This window comes from Sphaeramia orbicularis, chromosome 11 (assembly GCF_902148855.1).
Source record: "Sphaeramia orbicularis chromosome 11, fSphaOr1.1, whole genome shotgun sequence".
Classification (NCBI taxonomy): Eukaryota; Metazoa; Chordata; class Actinopteri; order Kurtiformes; family Apogonidae; genus Sphaeramia; species Sphaeramia orbicularis.
The window spans coordinates 40,203,932-40,230,589 of NC_043967.1; the positions used below are offsets into that span (position 1 = coordinate 40,203,932).

A 26,658-nucleotide genomic window follows, 5' to 3' on the forward strand; every position below is an offset into this window, starting at 1 on the left:
GTTTTGTCAGTGTGGTCTGTCACATTGAGTCCGTTTTTGTTTACATCCTTAGACGTAAGAGGTATGGAGGCTTCTTACTGAATTTACTTTTATGATTATTCTGAGATACTAGTTATTACCTCTGCCAAGGAGGTTATGTTTTTGCCGGCGTTGGTTTGTTTGTTTGTTTGTTTGTTTGTTTGTTTGTCTGTCCGTGTTCAAAATAACTTGAAAAGTTATGGACGGATTTTGATGAAATTTTCAGGCAATGTTGATACTGGCACAAGTAACAAATTGAATTTCGGTGGTGATCGGGGGGTGATCACCCTTGGCAGAGGTCTGCGCTCTCCGAGGGCTTTTCTAGTTAAAAATGTCTCATTTAATAACGTAATTCAGTACCTAAGGAGTGAATCTCAGCAGCATCAGTCCATATATTTTATACATTTATTATACAGACAAGTGATAATATTAGGTAAATTTTCATGATGTAACACTACTGAGTTGACACAGAAAACCTGAGTTACACTTAGCAGCTACATTTGTTTTGATTGGGAAAATTGTAGAAGAGCTGATACATTTATTTATTTATTTATTTATTTACATTTTTATCCCCTTTAGCCCTATCAACCCACCCGTGGGCTGAAAAAATTATATTAATATTCATCTACTATAAAAATATAATAAATCAGGACAATGAATGTTTTTTTTCAGCTTTTGCTCAGAGTTTAGACCCTAATGTTAATAAAAGTACATCAAAAGTGTATTTTAGTGCAAACTTTAATGTTCAAACATGATTTTTAATCTTTGTGGGGTGAAATATGCTATTAAAAATCTCTGACACGAACAATTAATTTATGCATATCATTGTCAATCCAGCTGAAAAAAAACAGGCGAGGATAAAAAATTCTAATTTCTCTTTTAGTTTGTTACAGTTTACTCAGGCATAGTAATAGATACAATATTTTAGACAATGGGAGTAGATTCTGTGAGGTCTCTAAATGTCCATAGACACCAAGAACATCCATATTAACCTTATTATTGTGAAGTAATTCTTCATTTACTTTGGGTATGTCTGTTTAGGCGTTTTTCCCCTGAAAATATGGTCAGGGTTTAACAGGTTAAAATAGAAAACTGGTTAATAGTATTAAAACCTACATAGTTTAGGAACAAATCCTGAAGCCATTGTACCAGTATCTATACTTTTTTGAACAATACCCAGTCTACAATATACGGTGGCAAGAAAAAAGCATGTAAACCCTTGGAAATGTCCCCATTTTCTGCATGAATTGGACAGTTAACCTCACAAACAGTATTCAGGAACACTGTTTATGAAATGTAAAATTTATTCTGACTTTGAAAAGGATGTTGACATTTTTTTTTAGTTCAGGTTCCACATACAGACCAATTCATTCTCGAGTGGGTCGACCAGTGAAATACTATCATAAAAACCTATAAATCACAGGCGTCAAACATGCGGCCCAGGGGCCAAATCCGGCCCACAGGATGAATTTGTGAAAAATTGCAAAAATTACACGGAATATATTAACAATCAGTGCTGTCAAAATCATTTTAATTCAGGTTCCGCATACAGACACATTACAGTCCAATTAGATTTTAAGTGGGTCAGACCAGTAAAATATTATCATAATAACCTATAAATAAGGAGAACCCCTCATTTTCTTTTTGTTTTTTGGTGTAAAAAAGTAAAATTACATGAAAATGTTCACATTACCAAACTATACTTTTACAAAAAAACGTGAATAACTTGAACAAATATGAACAAACAGAAATGCCTTAAGACAAGTAAGTGCAATTTTACCAATATTCTGCCTGTTACTAAATGTTTTGCGCGATTGTAATGCACATGTGATAAATGATAAACCGAGGCATGATATTGTTAAAATTGTAGTTGCTTTTCTTAAGACAGTTGAAGTTGTTCATGTTATTCAGATTTTTAAGGAAACTTTGTAGATGTAAACCTGATCATAATATAATTTTACTTTTTTTACTGTTATTATTTTACTGGTCCAGCCCACTTGAGATCAAACTGGGCTGAATGTGGCCCCTGAACTAAAATGAGTTTGACACCCCTGCTATAAATAATGACAACTCCAAATATTTTCTCTGTGTTTTAGTGTAAAAAAGTAAAATTACATGAAAGTGTTTACATTTACAGACTGTCCTTCTGCAAAAAAATGTGAAGCATGTGAACAAATATGAACAACCTGAAATGTTGTAAGTTCAATTTCAACAATACTCTGCCTGTTACTAAATGTTTTGTGTATTTGTAGATTCACTGTGATCTGTAAGTTCTAATGCACGTGTGTGAATGATAAGCTGAGGCATATTACTGTTAAAATTTCACTTGTTTTTCCTAAGAAATTCCAGGTTGTTTGTGTTATTCATATTTCTTTTAACCCTTTGTAGGGCACTCATTGAAATACCTTAGTGTGTTATTGGACATTGTCATCTACAGGGGTTGGACAAAATAATGGAAACACCTTAAAAAATCAACAAAATATAATTTAATATGGTGTAGGTCCACCTTTTGCGGCAATTACAGCCTCAATTCTCCGAGGTATTGATTCATACAACTTGTGAATTGTTTCCAAAGGAATTTTAAGCCATTCTTCAGTTAGAATACCCTCCAACTCTTTTAGAGACGATGGCGGTGGAAATCGACGTCTTACTTGAATCTCTAAGACTGACCATAAATGCTCAATAATGTTGAGGTCTGGGGACTGTGCCGGCCATACGAGATGCTCAACTTCATTAGAATGTTCCTCATGCCATTCTTTAACAATTCTAGCTGTATGGATTGGGGCATTATCATCTTGAGGTGAAGGTGTTTCCATTATTTTGTCCAACCCCTGTACCTCCTCTTGCCATAAAACATCCAAGCAGCACTTGCTAAAAAGTAAACACATGCAATAAAACAACTGTTATTAGCTCATAAACTGACAAAAATCACTCATATTCACATTTACAGCTTCAAAATGTCTATAAAATCTCTGAATTTCTGTATAGTGTTATAAAAAACAACATGCTTCTGGACCTCACTGAGTCACGGTGTTAGCCCCATATTTAATGTTTGAGGAAATTACCAAAAACAGTCACTTGCCCGATAAAGAGTTAAAAGGATAGTAATGTAATTTTCCCTTTTTGACTCTAAAACAGAGAAAAGTTTGGAGTTGTCATTATATATAGGTCATTATTTTATTATTTTACTGGTCTGGTCCACTTCAGATCATATTGGGCTGCATGTGGCCCCTGAACTAAAATGACGGCCCTGGTCTATAACCTTTTCTTGTGTAACTGTAGACGTGTTTGCTGCTGTTTGTCTCCTTGTAAGTTTTCAATGAACAAGTCATCCCAGAATGACCACACACCATCAGGTCAGGAGTGTTTCATTTCTCTGGATAAAGATTTGTTTCTTCTCAACTATAAGTATCTCCTATTCAGCCTGTGCCACGTAAGACATGACACTTAACGGACACGAGCTCTGCATCTGTAAAATAAAAAGCCTTTTCACGAAGCGAGGTGGAAACTCCAGCCAACAGAAAATCCACTGTCTCCTGGGACATGGTTTGGATCCACTTGGAGAAGCTCTGCATTGGTTGTATGTACAGTACAGCGGAGGTAAATGGTTCTTTCACAGCCACAAACAGACGCTGTCTTTACCAGAGGGCTGCAGTGTTGTAGCCGAAATGAGGGGGGGCTGCTGGGAATTGTGGGAAGGGAAACACAGGAAGTGACGGGGTCAGCGACACAAGGCTGGGAAAGGACTGGAGGCCCTCTGTGGGAAGATTATCTCACTCTGAGACCAGTTTGACACACCATTTCTTCTCATTTGTTTGTGACAAACACTGGTTCCCAGAGGATTTGGATTTCCCCTTAGTAAATGTAAAATGTCACAAAGAAAAAAGACAACAGGAAGCCACATGTGCCACAAAAATTAAGTTTACACTTTTGTTTTGTTTTTTGTTTTTCTTTGGAAATACTTTCACATCTTCAGTTTTAAGTTGAAATTTTCCCTCCTAAAATATTCTGATTTTAATAATATTTTTTTTTTCCCCTTTCACAATAAAATTCAGTTAACTTAAAACAATGTCTTTTCAGAATTTAAAAATATGGCTCATTTTTAAAGTTTATCTATGTTGATTTTCTGAGCAGTAATGGCTTCAAATTCCCACAATGCACTTGTGAAATCATAATTGGTTCTCAAATATTTATAATGCAGTACAAAACTTGAACTCATACATTTCATTCATTCATTCATAGTGTCAAACCTTACACAGATGTCATTCAGTGGGAATTTGTGCTGAAATTCACACATTAAAACCCACAAATATTTGATTGGATAGTTTTCAAAGTCAATTATTTAACTTTTTACCACTAGAATTATAATATAGAATCATATAAATTCATTTTAACCCATAAAGACCCAGTGTTACTTTTGTGTGAGTTCCAAAATATTTCCTTCCCTATATTTAACTTTTCTTAAGTGATTTCTCACAATTTATTATGATATAATCCTCTGTATTTTTTTTTTTTTCAGTGAACATCAGGTATTTTCTTATATTTAATTTACAGATCATGTAGATCAGAGGTGTCACTCATTTTAGTTCAGGGGCCACATTCAGCTAAATTTGGTCTGAAGTGGGCCAAACCAGTAAAATAATAACAACTAGAAGCACTCAGAGAGCGCAGACCTCCGCCAAGGCTGATCAGTGGCTCCCCCACGTGCCCCCCCCCCCCCCCCCCCCCCCCCCCGATCACCACCAAAATTTAATCATTTCTTCCTTATCCCATTTCCAACAAACCCTGAAAATTTCATCCAAATCTGTCCATAACTTTTTGAGTTATGTTGCACACTGACGGACAGACAAACAGACAGACAAACAAACAAACAAACAAACCCTGGCAAAAACATAACCTCCTTGGCGGAGGTAATTATATATAAATAATGTCAACTTCAAACTTTTCTCTGTTTTAGAGTGGAAAAAGTCAAATCAAACAATGAAAATGTTTACATCTACAAACTATCCTTTCAAACAATGTGAATAACATGAACAAACTGAAAAAATAAGTGTAATTTTAACAATATTAAGCCTCAGTTTGTCATTTATGCATGTACATTATAACTTACAGATCACTACAAATACACAAAACATTAAATATCAGGCAGAATATTGTTAAAATTGTACTTACTTTTCTTATGACATTTCAGGTTCATATTTGTTCAGGTTATTCACATTTTTTGTGAGATTATACTTTGTTTTATTGTAAATACATGAAAATATTGACATTTACAAAGAGAGAAATTTGGATTTGTGAGTATTTATAGATTGTTATGATTGTATTTTACTGAATCCTGCCCACTTCAGATTGAATTGGTCTGAATGTGGAACCTGAACTAAAAGGATTGTTAATATCTTAGTGTAATTTTTGCATTTCTCAAATTCATCTCAAGGGCCGGACTGGACCCTTTGGCGGGCCGGATTTGGCCCCCGGGCCGCATGTTTGACACCTGTGACGTACACTACCAGGCAAAAGTTTGGACTCACCTTCTTATTTAAATGACATGAGATGGACCACAGATGGCCAACAAGTGCTCAGCATCATTTGGAACTCCTTCCAGACTTTTGGAAAACATTTCAGGTGATTACCTCATGAAGCTCATCGAGAGAATGCCAAGAATGCACAAACCAGTAATAAAAGCAAAATGTGGCTATTTTGAAGAATCTAAAATATAAAACATGCTTTGAGTTTTGTCACACTTTTTTAAACTACATAATTCCATATGTGTTTATTCATAGTTTTGATGCCTTCAGTGAGAATCTACAATGGAAATAGTCATAAAAATAAAGAAAAAACAGGTGAGTCCAAACTTTTTCCTGGTAGTGTAGATGTTTATAAAAGCTCAGTATAGAGTTAGGGGTTATTATATCAAAAACAGAGATAACTGAAGAAAAAGTGACTTTTTCAGCAAAATACATCATTAGTTGAACAGAAAACAAGTGTCTACGCCCGCTGTTATTTATCAAACTCCATGGGTTTTAGTGGTGAATCAGTGTTGTAGAAGATGACGGTGTTTCCACGGTAACTACAGAGCCTCTAAACATCCAAATGGGTCATATCTGGTGTCCATGAACAGATAAAGAACTCTATTTTACCTGAAATGTTTCAACATATTGATAGGTTTAGGGGTTCAGAAGTTATTAAACATTTTAGATCAGTAGATGGTTTTTTGGGTCTTTATGGGTTAAGGGTTAATAACTTAGATGCCAAAGGAATGAAATAGTCTTTCCACTGTTTAAGATGCTTTATGAACTTATTTACATAACCATCCATCCACAACACAGGACAAATCTTTACATAACAGACGCTGAAACTACCGATTTTTGTTTAAATTACTCAAACAGTTAATCAAATGTAAAATTATGGGCTACATTTGACATAAATAGTGACAATGATGGATGGATATAGGACTGACTGAAAAAGTGGTTACACAGAATTATTCATATTACAAACAGTGTAAAACACACATGTAGCGACAATTGCTACAAACTGTATCACGAGCAATATACAAATACATGGACACCACATGTTTGGTAAAAAAGAATGATTACAGACAGATGGAAATGGGAACTCTTAAAATAAGCTCTTTTTTATATGGTAAATTATCATCAGACATTCAGACATATTTAATCAGGATTGTTTAAGTTTAAGGAGTTAGCTGAATTAAGGACATTGCTGATTGTGTTTAGAGCGAGAAACAGACTTTTGCCTACAAATTTGCAGAGATTATTTGTTTTAGTATCACAGGATGAAGAACATAGGAGGTTTAATTTTAACCCTTTCATGCACACTGGTCATTACAGTGGACAGCTATTCTACAGCTGTTCTCTTGTATATTCATGGATTTTGTTGTTCTTTTCGTTGTTGTTGTTGTTGTTTTTTACACATATCTTTATTAATGTTTTAAGACACTACATATCTTTTCTGGCATGAATTGATAACATTATGTAGATCTCTCCTGAGCATAAAGCCCCAGAATCACAAGCCCTCCCCATAGTTTTCACACAATTTATCAGTAAATACATATTTCTGTGTGTCAAAAATTAAACGTGTGGTGTCCAGCTGAGTGGACATTTTTGCAACTTCATGAAAAATAGGTTCATAACAGTTTTTTTTCATTATTATTTTTTTTAATGTATTTTTAATTTTTTTTTAAATTATTATTGTTATTTTTAAAAAATTATTATTTATTTTTCAGAAGAAAATTTTTAATCACATTGTTTATTTTTCATGCCTAAAGAGGAATAAAAACACTCAGGAAAAAATTTTGATTAAGGTTCTCATAATTCGTGCATGAAAGGGTTAAACAGCAAAAGGTTCGGACCAATGTAAAGTAAATGTGTATTTCTGTTGTGGGTGTCAGAATGTGGAATTCTTTGGCAATGGAAGAGAAAAGCTGTACAAATATTTTTCGGTTTAAGAGGTTGTATAAGGAAAGAATAGAGAAGCTTTATAAAAGCATGTAACGAAATAATTTAATTTATGGATGTTGGATTTGTTTTATTTGCATTGACTCTCATGTAAACTGTTTACTGTAATAACTGTAACGGAAACCTATCTGATGTAAGCAGATGTTTGAAGAAAGGGGCAGGTATTATAAATTTTCTTCATCCTGCTCCTTTCCAATCATTTAGATTGGAATGAATGAATAAATAAATCATGAAATGTTAATTTTCAGGTCATTTTAATTTCCTATCTGAAGTTTCCCAATATACTGATCATTGATTTGAATTATTTCATTTGATTTCTATCTCAGTTTGTCGCATTTTTGATCAAATTAAGGTCACAGTTGGACCAAAATGTCCTTTATGATCACATTTTATGTCTCATAGTTCAGCTCATGTACACTTTAATACACTAAGCTGAGTTTAAAGCAGTATATTCATGTTAAAATGTCATGATTCAGTATATGTTTTTTTCTCTTTTTGTTTCCACCAGATGAATAAAAGGAAAACATTGATTATAAACACTGATATTGTCCATCTTAGCTTCTATTGATAAATGATATGACAGTTATAAACAGCAGTGGTTGATGTTTGTCTTGTTTTATTAATGATTATTCTGTAAATTTGATGATTGAATATGTGCTCAGTCAAAGACAAATGGATCCAAAAGGGTGAAAAACGGAAGATTTCTTTGTTTCCCCGCCATGAAACGGAGAATAAATTAAAAAAAGCATAAAAACATTGTATCTGCATCACCTGTCGATGTAATTATTATTTTAAACATTAGAATCAGTATCAGCCCCAAAAATGTCAAATCATTTCCAGATAATGTACTGTGTGAGTTTTCTCTGTTGCAGTCACTTTTTCTGGGTTCTCTCCTTTACAGTCTGTAATTTTATATTTTCTATTCTTTATAGTCTGTGTTTTTCCTGTATTTCTTTCTTCGTTGCAGTCTGGATTCCTTTGTGCTCTCTTCTTCGCAGTTAGTTTTTCTGTTTTCTTCTCTGCAGTCTGTGTTTCTTTGTGTTCTTTTCTTCACAGTCTGTTTTTTTCTGTATTTTTGTCTCCTTTGCAGTCTGTTTTTTCTCCTGTACACTCTGTGCTTCTTTGTGTTCTTTTCATTACAGTATCTTTTTCTGTTTTTTTTTCTCCTTTACAGTCTGTTTCTTTGTGTTCTTTCCTTCATAGTCTGTCTTTTTCTGTATTTTTGCTTCGTTCAGTCTGTTTTTCTGTGGTTTTTCTCTTTACAGTCTGTGTCTGTTTTTTCCTTCAGTCTGTCTTTTTCTTTATTTTTGCCTCCTTCAGTCTGTGGTTTTTAGTATTTTTTTTTCCTCCTTTACAGTCTGTTTTTTCTCCTTTACAGTCTGTTTTTTCTAATGTACAGTCTGTGTTTTTTCTCCTTTACAGTCTGTTTTTTCTAATGTACAGTCTGTGTTTTTTCTCCTTCCCATTCTGTGTTTTTTTTCCTTCCCAGTCTGTTTTTTCTCATTTACAGTTTATTTTTTTTCTCCTTCACAGTCTGTTTCTTTGTCTTCTTTCCTTTACAGTCTGTGTTTTTCTGTTTTTTCTCCTTCCCAGTCTGTTTTTTCTCATTTACAGTCGTTTTTTTGTCCTTTACAGTCTGTGTTTTTCTGTTTTTCTCCTTTACAGTCTGTATTTTTTCTCTTTTACAGTCTGTATTTTTTTCTCCTTTACAGTCTGTTTTTCTTTGTTTTTCTCCTTCCCAGTCTGTGTTTTTTCTCCTTCACAGTCTGTTTTTTCTCCTTTACAGTCTGTATTTTTTCTCCTTTACAGTCTGCGTTTTTTCTTTTACAGTCTGTATTTTTTTCTCCTTTACAGTCTGTTTTTCTGTTTTTTCTCCTTCACAGTCTGTGTTTTTTGTCCTTTACAGTCTGCGTTTTTTTCTCCTTCACAGTCTGTTTCTTTGTGTTCTTTCCTTTACTGTTTTCTGTATTCTGTCTTTTTTTTGTTGTCCATCCTTTGTTTGTGGCTGCAGTCACTGTCTGTTAGTGGTAATGCACTCGGCCTATCGTCCCCGTCCCTGTCACCAGGATGTCCGGCTGTCCGTTCCTCCAGATCTCCCTGACGATGCGCTCCCTCTCCTCCAGACGTCGAGCCTTCTCCAGCTCCTCTGCGGAGGCGAACACGTTGACGCTCCTCAGAGTCCCGTTGGACTGACTGCTGCGCTCACTCATGGGCCCTACTGTCACTTTAGGGATCTCAGATTCTTCTCCGTCTTCCTCTGCTATGCTCTCCTCTTCATCCTCGTCCTCATCATCCTCCTCTTCCTCGCTGGACTCCTTCAGCTGTCTCCTCTCAGGGGATGGAGGAGGCCTCTTGTGGCTGCGTCTCCTGCAGGCGATTCCTGCCACCAACAGACAGAGCGCCATCAGCAGGCCGAAGCAGACACCCATCATGAAGTAGAGGGCGAAGCTCTCTGGATTGGCTGTGATGGGAAAGAATCACATGATAAGATGATGCTGGAGTGTTTGTCTGATCAGAAACATAACAGAGCCATTATTTTTCATCTACAAACCAGAAATGATCACTGTTATATGACTAATGTCCCTTCACTACGTGTTGTTTACATAGTGTTTACATTAGTGCAGTACATATATGGAGTGAGTGTACCATTATGGGCCATTATGGGATGTTATTACACCATATGACAGACTCAAACAATCCCGCAATGCATCATGAAGGTAATGACTATGGTGTGTACAGTACTTTCTGCTAATAGTTCCTCAATGCAGTATGTTGTATTTTACAGATGTGAAAATAACAGTTGCATGACTCCACAGCTGTCATTTATGATGCAAAATGACAAATATCTGTTTGCTGCTCGCTTGTACTAATACATTTTTGGTTCATGACCCCATTTTAACATCACAAATTTCTGGCAACCCCAGACATTCAAAACAGAGAATTTTTTTTTTTTTTTTGCTAAAATTAATTTGTCTTCAATCATCTCATACTTTGCTATACTATATGGCAAATAAATGTTAATTTTAGATGACATTTAGTCTATATAATGCATATTGTTTACGCTTAAATCACTGTTTCACTTTATATCACTGCCCTGAATGTGTAAATACAACCAGAAGTCTTTATTTACAATATTGTACAGGAAGCTCTTTTAGAGGTAGTTCTTTAGCAAGTGTCTTTTAGAGTATATATACTAACCTCAATGTTAATGTAATCTATCTATCTATCTATCTATCTATCTATCTATCTATCTATCTATCTATCTATCTATCTATCTATCTATCTATCTATCTATCTATCTATCTATCTATCTATCTATCTATCTATCTATCTATCTATCTATCTATCTATCTGTCTGTCTGTCTGTCTGTCTGTCTGTCTGTCTGTCTGTCTGTCTGTCTGTCTGTCTGTCTGTCTATCTATCTATCTATCTATCTATCTATCTATCTATCTATCTATCTATCTATCTATCTGTCTGTCATTATTATGGACGGAGGCAGAAAAGCCAGGTGTAGATTACTGCACAAAGTGAGAATTTGATTTTCCTTGGTCAGGATATGTACAGTCAGTCCAGCTTGGATTTCCAAGGCTGACAATTAATACTGACCAAACAATAACTCAAACTATGAATTATGAAAGAGCTGCAGCATCTGAAACTGACCACAATGAACATTTGAAAGATAAACAGAACCACAGTGCTTCAGTTTCAGCTTCACAGTTTGTCATGTCTGTTATGGATTGGGATTGTCTCTGTCAACTCACGATATATTTTTATTAGAAAGTTTTTATTTTTTATTTTTATCATTTACTAGAAATTTCAGGTGACCCCATTTGAATTCCAGGCAAACACACATGGGGTTATGACCCCAAGGTTGAAAAACACTGTACTTATGTGTGTTTATTATACACTGTTGCCCATAAAGTTGGAATAGAATATTCTTACCTCTTCTCATGAAACGATTATGACTGTGACTTATTTTGGTAGATAAAGTGTGACTGGGACTCAGTATGTAATCATAACACCTGGTAAAAGGTGATTACTGATGTGTATAAATACGTAGATATAAAAAGAGGAATGTGTCTGAAAACAAAATTATTCTGACTTTATGGACAACAGTGTATATCCTCCTGAGACAAGAGTTTCACAGCTTTACTTGGAAAAAAAAATCCTACCCACTGCAAAGGACTTTCCACAAAAAAATAAAAATTGAATCTGAAAAACTCAAGACAATTATTTAATGTGAAAAAAGCTAAAACATTTACTTTCCTGGGTCTCAGGAGGATATGAGTGAATGAGTGAGTGGATGAGGCAGTGATTTTGGACACTTTAGTCTTTTAAAGGTTCAGTATGTAATATTGCAACCAACTGAATGCTTGTCATCTTGCTGTCTTCTATGCTGGACGCTAAAATGTGAAAATGACGCACTATGTACACATGTAAAACATAACTAAGTGTGAAAAAAAAAACAAAATCTGAAAATCTGGACAAGTAAACACTGAAAATATTTGCATGACTATGAGAAAAGTCTGTGTTATAGGCAATATTTGTCCGGGACATCATACTTAATGGGATTCAAGCTTTGGTCCAAATTTCAATATAGGAGATGATAAAGCACATTCACGCTGGATGACATTTGCTATAAAATGGAAAAACTAAAGGAAGTCTGCTCTAAGCAACTGTAGAAACATTTTCACTGCAATGTGATGGACTGTGTAGATGTAAATGGATTATTCTAGGATAATGAAAACACCAGATTACTAAAAGTGTCAGGTGATTATATGCTAATGAAAACAAAATAATAAATATTATTTTCATGTAATGGAGTTAGATTCCTCTGAATTCTGTGCAATAAACCGTACTCATATGTATAATCTGTATACGTGTCTATATATAATTATGTGTGTAGATATGTGTGTACGTATCAGTATTTCCCCTATCCAAACTGTGGCATGATCGGCATGTGCATAGCTGTAAATAGTATTTATAGCCTTTTTGATTTGTCTTTATTTTTGATTTTGCTCTTTTTTGCTGTTGTGTGCTTTGTTTGTACTCGACTATTGCTGCTGTAAATCTGGAATTTCCCCTTATGGGACTAATAAGAACTGTCTTTTTATCTTATCTTATCTCATCTCATCTCATCTCATCTCATCTCATCTCATCTCATCTTATTTTATATCTTACAAAATGAACATTAAATCCTTCTTCATTTGATAGATATAAAAGCAAAACATATATGAACTAGAAGCACTCAGAGAGCGCAGACCTCCGCCAAGGCTGATCAGTGCCCCCCCCCCCCCCCCGATCACCACCAAAATTTAATAATTTCTTCCTTATCCCATTTCCAACAAACCCTGAAAATTTCATCCAAATCTGTCCATAACTTTTTGAGTTATGTTGCACACTAACGGACAGACAAACAAACAAACAAACAGACAGATAAACAAACAAACAAACAAACAGACAGATAAACAAACAAACAAACAAACAAACAAACAAACAAACCCTGGCAAAAACATAACCTCCTTGGCGGAAGTAATAAATAAAAAATAATTAAAAGGACTTAAGTAATATATCATTATATCTACACGGTTCTATAGGCCTGTATTGTCCTTTTCTCCTTGTTTAAGGTTCGTTTTCATTCCTATGTAATTTAATAAAACCTCAGCTACATTAAAAAACAACCACAACTGAAAGTCTTGTGTTGATTTCTGCAGTTGTGTGCTTTTACCTTTAATGTGAGCGTAGGTTGCCATGCTGTTACTCAGCAGCTCCATGTCTCTTTTAACAGGCTCCATCCTGGTTCACCGTGGGTTCACGCTCCTATCATCTCCAGGGCTTTTCACACCTTTAACTCAGGAACTTCCTGTTGTATGAAAAGACACGTGGACACTGTTAAGATTTCAATCTCATATTATTAGAGGCGGTGACTTTGAAACCCCTGAGGAGAGTCTGAGATCATCCACAAACCTCTGACAAAATGTGTTCCTTTAAAGTCCCACCCATCATTCCTGTGATCTAACAGGGTCAGAGGTCAGATGAGAAGCACATTGTGTCCCTCGTAAGTGTTTTACACCGGAGCCTGCAGAAATGAGGCCCTCTGTGTCTAATAGGGATGTTTATATTTATGACATCAGTGCCTGAGGAAGCTCTTTTCCGGCATCAGCACGAACATGGGACTTACAGATTTTATTTTTTTTTCTCCCCACAGTAAAAGTGTTTGCTCAGACTCGTCCACTGGGAGCCACATCAGCAGAAGACAAATTGCTATGAATTACAGGGACAGTGCAGTAAGGTCACAAATGTATGTGAGTATTATCGACAGAATATGCTGAGTGTCTGAAAAGTAAAAGTAATCATTGTGCTGTAAGATGTTCCCTGTCACTGTTGATGTTTTTGGATTCATGTGATCACTGCATTAATATGTATGTTGCATTTTACTGCAGTAGATGTTTAATGTTGTGTAGAATATTCCCACAGCGGGTAGCTCTGACTGAGGAGACGTTATGCACATGCCATTTATTTTCCATATTTATTATTGTTTTGTTTTTGTTTTTTACAATGGTTTGTACTGAAAATGATATATTACTTCAGTCCTTTTAATTATTTATTATTTATTCATATTTGTTTTGCTTTTATATCTATCAAATGAAGACAGTTTGTTTTGGTAAGGATGATATTTATTAAATGTCCATGTAAATGCTGAACAGACTATAACTAGCTTATATTGCTGTGCTTTACTTTAACACCTATATTCATGCACTTTGCTGAAAGAGTCATGAAAGAATACTCCATTCATGTATCATATAACTGCAATTGTTATCATTCTTTTTAACCCTTTAAATCCTCAGTCTCTAAGTGTCTGTGCTTTTTTTTTTTTTTTTTTTTCTTATTTTGACTGTAAAAAGGTTAGAAAATGTCCTGTAAGTGAGTGGTTTTGCCCATTTTCCCAGAACACTTTTTAAACTTTCAATATCTGGATGATATTTACAATTGACTGCATGTTATAAGAGTTTAAAAATAAGGAAAAGCAATAAAAATAAACCAAATTGATTTTAGAGTTTTAGTGGGGGAAACAACCACTGAAAGTGAAGATTGAAGGTGCACGTGTTTACCAGTAACAAATTGGCTGCGATGTACAAACGAAATTTCTGTAATGACGCTATTTTGTTTAAAGCACAACGTCTCCGTTTTCATAAACCATTGGAATTATTCTGACAGCACAAATTGTAACAGAATTATGGAAATCTAAAGTGTGTTTTCCCAAATGTATCATCGATGCTACACTTGGTTTTAAAGAGTTAAACAACAGGGCAACATTCATAAATGGTCCAAAAAACCATTTGTCTCGATAAATATAAAGTATTTATGGCGACAAATTGATTTTTGCTCCACATTTTCTGAAATTGCCCATTTATATTCTTTTCTCTAGGCTTGGACTGGCATCATGTTTTATTATGCATAGTTTCTGTTGTAATGCATTTTACTTTTTGGTGTTATTTGTTGAAGTTGCTGCAAACCTATGAGTATGAACAAAGTGATTTGACTTGACAAATGTACTGTGTCTCTGCTGTATAATGCATTTCCCTCTGGGAGCTGTACTCGCTGCTGCAATCCCTCTGCTTCATGAACCGAGTGTAGGTTGCATTCAACTGCTGTATATGTTTAAGATTGAAGACATTTGAGGCTCTTTATACACTGTTAGTAGTTCAATCTACAGCAGTGCATCATCATATCATGGGTTTATATTAACTCATAACGACCCTGTGTTACTTTTGTGGCAGTTTCCAAATGATTTTTTCTCTATTTACACCTTTCTTAACTCAGTTAAAAACATTTTTTCCCCAATATTATCCTCAGTATTTTGCTTTTTTTTTTGGTGTATATCATATATTTTCCTACATTTAATTCACAGATCATGTAGATATTCATGAAAACTCAGAGTAAATTCAAAGGTAATTATATTAAAACAGAGAAAAATGAAGAAAAAGTTAGTTTTTCAGCAAAGATATTGCTAAATGAATGTAAAAACAAGTGTGTCCATCCACTGTCATTGATCCAACGCCGTGGGTTTTACTGGTGAATCAATGTTGTAGAAGATAATGGCGCTTCCACGTTCACTACGGAGCCTCTGAACGTCCAAATGGGTCATATCTGATGACTATGAAAAGATGACAAACTGTATTTTACACCAATTATTTACATGGATTGATAGGATAAATGGATCAACAGTTATTAAACAGTTTAGATCAGTGGATGGTTTCTGTAAATGTAGGAATACATTTTACCAACAAAGGAAACTACTGCTCCTTAAGTTTATCCCAGACATTCAATATCTCATTCATATGTGGTTTTCATTTGCTTGGAAGAGGATGAAAACTCAGGGAAGTAACTAAAGTTGTAAGGCTAAAGTAATGGATTAAAACACAAGTGTCAAACATGCGGCCCGGGGGCCAAAACCAGCCCGCCAAAGGGTCCAATCTGGCCCGTAGGATGAATTTATGAAGTGCAAAAAGTACACTGAAGATATCAACAATCAATGGTGTTAAAATTATTTTAGGTCAATTCAATCTAAAATGGGCCAGACCAATAAAACACTATCATAATAACCTATAAATAAAGAAAACCACAAATTTCTCTCTTTGTTTTAGTGTAAAAAAGGTAAAATTGCACAAAAATGTTTACATTTACAGACTAGCCTTTTACAAAAAATTTCAATAACCTGAAATGTCTTAAGAGAAGTATGTAGAATTTTACCAATATTCTGCCTCGTATTACAGGTTTTGTGTATACTATTTGTAGATCCACTGTGATCTGTAAAGTTATGATGCACATGTATAAATGATAAACTAAAGTGTAATATTGCTAAAATTGCACTTATTTTTCTTAAGAATTTTCAGGTTGTTCATATTTGTTCATGTTATGTTCAAGTAGAGTTTGTAGATGTAAACATTTTCATTATGGAATTTGACTTTTTTCACACAAAAACATAGAGAAAACTTTGGTGTCGACATTATTTATCAGTTCTTATCCTATTATTTATATTATTTTACTGGTCCGGCCCACTTTATAACATATTAGTCTGTATGTGGCCCCTGAACTCAAATGAGTTTGACACCCCTGGATTAAAACATGTAATACTTGGCTCTGAGATGTGGTGGAATAGAGTCGAATGAAAAAATAGAAATATTGAAGTACAAGTGCCTTAAATGCAGTTGTTTAAATGCCACGTGTTTCTGAGGTTCACTGAAGCACAGTTATTAGGATTATACAGATTTCAAAGACTTTTATTCACATACAAATCACATTTAAGTATAGAATCCATCTGTGTCATTCCCACAACAAAATTTTTGGCCACAACTACAGAACTGGAGTGTAATATACAAGCTCTATGCGTCCAACTGTCATTGTCATTTGCACAATTGTTTGTAGTCAAGCAAATACAGCTGCGGGAAAAATTATTAGACCATCAAAAAGTCATCAAAAACAATGGTTATGCAATCCAGTCCTAACTCCTGTGTGTATCATGTGACTAAAACAGACAGAAAAGAAAACATGGAATGCCTAAAAGCACTGTTTTTGTCAGTACAATGCCAAAGATGTTGATATAAGAACTGAAGTGATTTTGGTTATTATCAAGAAAACATGGAAACTAGATAGATATCAGCTCTGAAATTAAACTGCTATGAGCTATTTTTGTTGTTATCATTATATTTATCCAAACAAATGTACCTTTAGTTGTACCAGGCATTAAAATGAACAAGAAGTTGAAGAAAACAAGGGTGGTCTAAAAATTTTTTCTGCGACTGTATAATATAATGAGCTCTTAGAATACAATACATTATTAACCCATAAAGGACCAGCGCTACTTTTGTGTCAGTTCCAAAATGAATTGTTCTCTCTGTTTCTATTTCCATTTCTATTTCTATTTCTTAAGTGATTTATCACCATTTGTTACAATATTATCCTTTGTTTTGGTTTTTTTGCACTTTTTTCAGTGAAAATCAGTTTTTTTTCCTATATTTAACCCTTTCATGCATGAATTATGAGAACCTTAGTCAATACTTTTTTCTTGAGTGTTTTTATTCCTTGTTAGGCATGAAAAAAAAACCAATGCAACTGAAATTTTTAATCACCCTATTTTTTATGGAGTTACGAAAATGTCCACTCAGCTGGACACCATGCATATGATTTTTGAAACAAAGAAACATATTTAAAATGTATTATCAGAAAGTGATAAACTGTGTTAAACCATGAAATAAAAACATTTTTAAAGCCACTAATGCCGTTTTATTACATTTTATCATACTCTAATACTAGTTGTTACTCAATTCATGGAGATAATATGCATAAAAAAAAAAAAAAAAAACTTTTTGATTTAGAAAACTCTTAATTACAGTCTAATAACAATTAGAAATTGATTTACACTAAAACATATTACTGCAGATCAGGTTTATCAAGAACAGGAAAGGTTTTTTTTTTTTTTTTTTTTTCCATTTTATTTATTTATTTAGACAAGGACAATCCAAAACATACATTAACCTTAAAAAGGAGAGCTGTAGTGCGCCAGGTTCTAGCACTAGTGCTAATTTCCACCTGTAGTCCCTGAACAAGCTGATGTTCTCATTAAAAAAACAGACATTAATAAAAACTAAAATATTAAAAAACAGTAAAAAATGCATTTCTATAACTCCATCTATATAAAACATTCATTCACATTCAACCATTCACTCTTATTCGTCCTACTGCAGTCCGTCACACACATTAATGGTATAAATTACAGTGGATGGGATGGTGCATAAGCGTCCACTGTGTCAGCTGATCTGGAACTAAAACAACAAAACCCATGAATATACAAGAGAACAGATGTAAAATAATTGTCCACTGTAGCGACCAGTATCCATGAAAGGGTTAATGTACTGAACACATAGATGTTCATAAAAGCTCAGATTAAAGTTGAAAGTTATTATATCAGAAAAAGAACAAAGTTAAGAAAAAGTGACCTTGTCAGCTTTGAGATTTCATCCTTTTTTCATGCTTAGTTTTCTTCCACCTCAGTTTTTAATGTTTGCTTACACTTTGTGTCATTACAAAACACATACAACGCTCAGTCTACGAACAGACTGAACGGAAGGAAAGTGTTGTAATTTGAGTGAACTGACCCTTTAAAGGAGTGAAGCAGAAACACTGGTGCTCAGATAAGGGTAAAGAGGGGGATTTGGTCTGAAACCCTGTCACAGATGGTCCCACGGTTACTGTAAAGCTTGATGTAAACATGATGACTGATATTTCCCACCCCCTCACATTCCCTGTCATTACAACAACAATGTTCGTGGGAGCTGTGTGTTTTTCTTTCTGGAGCTTTCTCTCCAGGGAGAACGAAATCATGCCCAGCTCCAGTTGCAGCCTTTGGGGGCTTGGGTCTTTCTCCCACCCTGATCTTTATCCTGGTGACTCTTGGCAGACCTTGTAGGCTCTCAAAGGCTTTTTAAGTGTTTTTTTTTTTTTTTTTGGAGACCAATTACAGTGGAAGTGGCTACGGTGGCTGACTCAGGGTCCACTGACTCATGGGAAACGCTGAGGAGCGGCATGACTCCATCTGCACCCTCAATTTGTTGCCCCCAGACCTTAACAGAATAAGTGGGCACTTTTGTTTTCACTTTGGCTCATGCAAAGTCAAAGAGTGTTTTCCTTTAATTAACTATTCGCTTTTAAAAGAAGCAGCGCTCGACCTCAACGACTGTTTTATCGGATTGAGACAATCTCCTTCATGTCTTTGTTTGGATAAAGGTGAAAAGCAAACTTATTTCAGCTCATTTTCAAAACTAAAATTTTCTTGATTATTTTCTTTTGCTGTGAAGAATTTCATTTTGGTTCGATGCACTGTTTTAGAACTTACTATAGATGAAAAAACACACATTACATTAATCATCAGAGACCTAAACATCCACCAGCGACTAAAAGCATGTACTGATATAACATTTTGAAGATGTTTTTAACCACTAATCCTGTCAATGCATAGAAATAATTCAGATAAAATGCAGTTACTCAGCTTTTTGGTAACATTAGATATGATCCATTTGGACGTGGAAACACTGTCATATTCTGCAATATTTATTCACCAATGAATCCCATTCAGTTTGACAAATGACAGTGGTTGTAAATGCTTGCTTTTGCATTCACTAAATGACATATTTTGTTGAAAAAGTCACATTTTCTTCTATTTCCTCGGTTCCGATATCCTCCTGACACCCAGGAAAGTGAACATTTTTAGCTTTTTTACATTAACAATTGTCTCGACAGGACATAGAACAGCTTTTTTCAGATACATTTTTTAAAATTATTTTCATTGATTGATTTATTTTTTAAAGGAATGTCTTTTGCAATGGACAGCATTTAAAAAAAAAAAAAAAAAAAAAAAAGTAAAACCAGTCAAACTTCGGTCCCCTACAGACGACAAAAATGCATTGCTGGGTCTCAGGAAGATATAACCTTTGAATTTACTTTAGGTTTCCCGCGAAGTCAGTTAAATTCTTTATGGGAAAAATATTTGTTTTTCACTGAAAAATACTGACAATAAAATAATAAATTGTGATAAATAATGCAATAAAGGTTACATTTAGAGAAAAAATATTTTAGAAGTAGCCACAAAACTAGTTCTTGGTCTTTAAGGGTTAAAGATCACCTCCAGACATCTACATGACGCATTCTAAAACACTCTATTTTCAGTACTAATCTGATTCTGATGTTGTTTTTTCCCCCAGATATATTCAGTTATTGTCTTAAATGATATTTCTCCCTCCTCCCTTACTGTAAAGTTCTCTGAATATAAGTTTTACCTGCCAACATGAGATGTTTCCTCTTTTCCTAAAAGTCTATTTTGACTCTATTTGCAGTATGCAGTATGTGTGGGCTTCTGACTTGAGTTGGTTATATCAGGGAAGATGCTGTGACATATCATGGTATTTTTAGAGGTGATCTAATTGTGACAAGTGTCAAGAAAAGACAACAGTGCGAATAATATGCTCGTCCCACAGGGGAATTATCCAAAAGGGCCAACATGATGGATAAACATGTAATATGGTAAAATATCAGAATATAATACAATAATAATCTATGTAATGTGACAATCTGGCATGTTAACATTTACTCTTTTGTACTACTTTTGGGTGTTTATTAGATTTTGGGCAAATATTGATGATGGATTTTTACAATAAAAACATGGTAAATGACTGTTAGTTGATGCTATTGTTATTACTTGTTCCAACTTGTGGTGAAAAAAAAAAAGAAATCTCCATAACTGAACTGCAGTTATGTAACACTGTTTTTTAATGAGCACAAATCCAGTCTTATTTATGAAAAAACCTACAATAAAACACAATAGATAAATGGGATACAATGACCCAGTACTAATAGAAAATATTATCTCATAAGGCTGATACTGGACTAAACAAATGTTGGTGTGATATAAGGTGTATAATGTATCCCTCGTAATTATAGTAAGTAACCTGTATGCCTGTGATATCTATAAATGTCACATAATGTATCATAATGGGCTGTAGTCCATTTACTTACATTAGCAGAGAGAAAAAAAATCCCTTTTTAGAAAATCATTATCAGTGACACTTATTGTTTTCCCCAGTAAATTACTGGCTTATTGCTAATATTAATTCTACATGTTAACATTTAATCTTTTGTACAACTTTTGTATGTTTATTAGATTTTGGGAAGATATTGATGGTAGGTTTTTACAGTAAAAACCTGGTAAATGACTGTTAGTTAATGCTATTATTATTATTTGTTCCAAATTGGGCTTAAAAAAAAAAAAAAAATCTCAATAACTGAACTGCTTTTAAGTAACACTGTTTTTTAATGAGCACAAATCCAGTCTTAGTTGTGAAAAACCTTCAATAAAACACAATAGATAAATGGGATAAAATGACCCAGTACTATTAGAAAATATTAAACAAATGTTGGTCTGATATAATGTGTTTAATGTTTCCCTAGTAATTATAATAAGTAACCTGTTTGCCTCTGATATCTGTAAATGTCACATACTGTATCATGATGAGCTCTAAGTCCATTTTCTTACATTAGCACAGAAAAAAATTCATTTTTTTTAGGAAATTATTATCAATGCCACTTATTGTTTTCCCCAGTAAATCACTGCCTTATTGCTAATATTTACTTCTACATGTTAACATTTACTCTTCTGTATTACTTTTGTATGTTTATTAGATTTGGGGCAGATATTGATGGTGGGTTTTACAATAAAAACCTGGTAAATGACTGTTACTTGATGCTATTATTATTAACTGTTCCAAACTGTGCTAAAAAATAAATACATCTCAATAACTGAACTGCATTTAAGTAACACTGTTTTTTTAATGAGCACAAATTCAACCTTATTCATGAAACAACCTTCAATAAAACACAATAGATAAATGGGATAAAATGACCCAGTACTATTAGAAAATATTAAACAAATGTTGGTCTGATATGTGTTTAATGTTTCCCTAGTAATTATAATAAGTAACCTGTATGCCTGTGATATCTATAAATTATAAACTACAACTATAAATTATTATCAATGCCACTTATTGTTTTCTCCAGTAAGTTACTGCCTTATTACTAATATTTATTTCTACATGCATTTTTATTTATTGCTGTTAAAGGGGTATATGTAGGTTTTATACTTGTAAATATTAAGATATAACCTAAACGTATCTTTAGAGTGTTTAGGATAAATAGCTTGGAAGTTCTGCCAAACATGCCAACCTACTGGATTATAGAGATATGAACTGAATTTTATTTATTTATGATGACATTTACAGTGGGGACCACTAGAGGGAGTAGTGAGTCACACTGCCGGTCTCCTAAGGTGTGGAAAACTAACACCACAGGGCCTTTGACCAAAGTGTCAGGAAATGACCAGATGGGATGAGAACCACTAAGAAACAACTTTTAGCAACAAAGAAAGTGACAAAGTGATTAAAAAAAACAAAAACAAAACAGCAGTAATGTTGTTTTCTCCACTGGACACAGCTTTAAAGGAAAACAATGGAGTTTGATTCTGAAATTGCAACATTTCTTCAACATGGGTGAGTTTGATGATGAGTTTTCTGAAGGTATAATGTGATGTTATTATCTTTGCTAAGTTGCTCTTGTTTGGACAATTCTAAGCAGATCTTTAGCGCAGCTGTTGACAACACAAACCATACAGAAAGCAGAAGTGGTTTATGGTTTACTGTGGCTGTTTTCAGTCTAAAAACAGAGCTAAGCTAACAGAGCTTTAATGTAAACTATCAGCTGATGCAGCATGTGACGATTATGAGACACAGTGTTATTTTTGAAGAAGAAAACTTGAAGATACCCTAGGACACAGGTGTCAAACATGCAGCCCGGGGGCCAAAACCGGCCCACCATAGGTTCCAATCTGGTCCGTAGAATGAATTTGCAAAGTGCAAGTTAGGGCATCAAACTCAAAAATAATATCATAATAACCTATAAATAATGACAACACCAATTTTTTCTCTTTGATTTTATGCAAAAAAACATTAAATTATGAAAATGTTTACGTTAACAAACTATCCTTTAACAATAAAATGAGAATAAACAACAAATATGAATAACCTGAAATATCTAAAGAAAATGAAGTGCAATTTTAACAGTTTTCTGCCTGTTACTAAATGTTTTGTGCCTTTGTAGATCTGATCTGTAATGCATGTGTATAAATGATAAGTCAAGGCAGAATATTGATAAAATTGTACTTATATTTCTTTACAAATTTCTTTTTTTTTTTTTTCAAGTTATTCACATCCTTTTGGTTTAGATAGTTTGTAAATGTAAATATTGGCATAATTTAATGTCATTTTTTGCACCAAAACCATTTGGAGTTATTTTTTGGCTATCATGCTATTATTCTACTGGTCTGGCCCACTTCAGATTAAATTGGGCTGAATGTGAAAATGAGTTCGACACCCTTGCCCTAAGACAAAGGTGTGTGAATAATGATCTTTATACTTTATTTACTGAGTAATACAGTCTGTGGATACATAGCGTTGATTTATTGGTGGTTTTGGTAGTCCATATGTTCTGGTTCCCCTGCTGTTTAGAGTCTGGAATATCAATACTACTTAAAATCCCTTTAATAGGGTTTTACCAATGCCTAGGTGTGGCAGCCAAGCCGCTTTGGGCACCACTAAAGCCAAATTAAAGTCACTGTGGAGACCATCAAAAACCTAAAGTCCACCCCAGACATTTGGTCCCTAGTGGACTTCTTCAACTTTTCCAGTTTTATATACATAGAAGATTATTATCGTAATATAAATGGTGTGACGTTATGTTTTAAAATGTCCTCTCCTCCTCTAAACTTAAGATAAATTTAAGAGAACACTGACTAAAATGACTAAATGATATCATGACTGTGAAGGAACATCACATAAAAACTGTGTCACACCCGTTCACTGCTCGCTCACATACATATATTTTTGTTGCAGCGCTCCACTGCCAGTTTGTGGTGAATTTTGCCCGAGCTGGAAGCACAACACAAATGCCAAACAGGAGACAAATGTCCGTTTTATGCAGCCACAGTCTGGGACAGACAGATTTAACGCCTAACATTTCCAGACAAGTCCAATAACTCCTTGTCTTGAGTTTACACATGCAAAGCAGCAGCTGTAGTCGTTTATGTGACCCCATAAAATGCCCTCCTGTTTAACCCTCCCACACTTCCTGCACAGATAACCCTATTTAAGTCAAAAGATCAAACTTGAAAGCATTAAAAAGAAGACTTGTTATTTTACAGTAGTGATCCCTGCTGTCACTAAATATCTTTTAAAAGGGCCGGTGGAGCTGTAAGAAATAAACACAGCACAGTGGAAAAGATAACTATGCAGCCAGGAAAGTCATAAAATACACAAGACAAGCTGCGACACTGCTTCCTCTGATCTGTTTTCTTTGTAAATACATATTGAAAGCGTTGTCACATTGGAGCTTGTAAAGTATTTTACAACCTGTGGTTTTGTAAAGAACATGGTGCAGGGTTTCTAATAAACAAGTTTGTTGCTTTGTTTCCTTTTCAGTTTAAAGAAAATTCAACTATTAGTGTTTGAAATGCAAAGGGAAAAGAGTGATAAATAAGTGTGAACATCTCTCACCTTGGTCCTGGAGAACAGCTGTAATTTGACAGGTACTTTTCCCAGATCTTAGTCCTACAGTTTGACATGGTCTGTCAGTGAGTCAGTAGATAAGATCCCATCAGTGGTTGTTGGTCCTTCTGTACGTGTGACAGACGGGCTAATGCTGATGCTGGGTTCGATGTGGAGCTGCAGAGGGAGCAGCCCTCCCTCCACTAAGATCCACTCCCTCTCATCCTCAGAGGCAGGACCAGCCAGAGACGCTCCGAGCAGACTGGTGTTTCCTTTTTCCTGTGAGATAACTGAAACAAAGGGCATCCACCACAGGCATGTGACTCCCAAATTAAAACCCCAACATGTTGTAAGACCACATCATTTCAAGATAGATCTGAATCTACTGAAAGTCTGCCTGTGTTGTGGCCTCTGTGCAGATTCCTGCCACTCTGCTGACCAGAGGGAGGTGAGCTCTCCTCTGCTGGCCACAAATGCACCACAGTGAGGTCTGTTCACTGTTAAGCCAGGAGGGTGGAACAGGAAATAGCTAGTCGGCTGCCATGGGCACAGGGCCACTCCGGTGTGGGGGCCCGTGGATTAATTGAGCTCTTTGTGTTTTAATCTCAGCTTTTAGAGTGGGAGAAGCAGTGTAATGTGTATGTGTGTGAGTGTGTGTTTGTGCCATAGATCTTCTTAAGCCAACAGCAGCAGTGTACACTATAGCAGGTGCTGTTGTTTGGTGCAGTCTGTCACACCAACCAGGCTGTGGATGTATTGTAAAAGTATTGTTTATGCGGTTGAGCTGCGGGCGCCGCAGTAAAGTGCTATTCTGAGTTTAGTGAGTGTTGATGTGGCACTCAGTCGTGTTTTTAGCAAAGCGGTAAGCAGTCATTATGTGGGCTGCTGTCATTCAGACGCTCTCAATGTTGGTTTAAAAGCAAACACAGTCAAGAGAAAAATATGTCCCTAAAACACACCGAGGCCCAAGTCAAAACAATGAACCAAATGCCAGGGGACATTCCTGAAAGCTGAAAGTACATATTTTTCTAAATTTAATGCGGTGTTTAAGTCTATTTAAATGTAATTTTCTCAACCAGCATCTTATTTTAAGTGATGGGTCTGAAATTAACATAATTTTTGGGCTGGACATTTCCTGTTTTTAGGTTTTCTTGGGAGAAGTTCTCACATGATGCTTATTGTCGTATCGGTAACCTTTCACTTTGATCATTAAAACACATTGTGGCATTTGTGGCATTTCCCAAATGATTTTTTCCTCTATATTTAATCATCCCTAAGTAGTTTATCACCATTTATTGTAATATTATCTTCTGTATCTTGTGTTTTTTTTTTCTAATAACAATCAGGCATGTTCCAACATTTAACCCTTTCATGCATGAATTATGAAAACCTTAATCAAGATTTTTTCCTGAGTGTTTTTATTCCTCTTTAGGCATGGAAAAAAAAAAAAAAAACACACACCGATTGTTTCTTTTTTTTTTTTATGAACCATTTTTCATGGAATTGCAAAAATATCCACTCAGTTGGACACCACGAGTTAAATTTTTGAAGCAAAGAAACATGTATTTACTAATATTCTGTGTGAAAACTATGACATTTTTTTTGATGCTGCTAATCTGATGTTTTGTCACATTTTAACATAGTCTAATATTATTCATTATTCACTTCATGGAGATAATACGTAAAAAAAAAAAAAAAAAACAAAAACTTTTTGTTTAAAAAAAAAAGTTAATTACAGTCTAATAACAATAACAAGGAATTGATTTATACTCAAACATGTTACTGCATATCAGGTTTACCAAGAACAGCAAAGTTACAGCAATGGCACGTCCGCTTTATTGGCTGATATGGAACTAAAACAATAAAATCCATGAATATATAAGATAACTGCTTTGAATAGCTGTCCACTGTAGTGACCACTATGCATGAAAGGGTTAATGTACTGATCATGTAGATGTTCATGAAAGCTCAGAGTGAAGTTGTAGATTATTATATCAAAAATAGAGAAAACTGAAGAATA

General features: G+C 34.7%; 1 protein-coding gene across 1 annotated transcript; it reads right to left on the minus strand.

Annotated features, from left to right (window-relative positions):
- Positions 1 to 9,245: 9,245 nt before the first annotated feature.
- Positions 9,246 to 25,098, minus strand: eva1bb (eva-1 homolog Bb (C. elegans)). The gene is made up of 3 exons (XM_030146464.1): positions 24,648 to 25,098; positions 13,220 to 13,354; positions 9,246 to 9,951 (listed from the first exon to the last, which is right to left on the minus strand). The coding sequence occupies exons 2-3, from the start codon at positions 13,284 to 13,286 to the stop codon at positions 9,512 to 9,514; spliced, it is 507 nt and encodes a 168-aa protein (XP_030002324.1). The 5' UTR covers positions 13,287 to 13,354; positions 24,648 to 25,098; the 3' UTR covers positions 9,246 to 9,511.
- Positions 25,099 to 26,658: the final 1,560 nt, after the last annotated feature.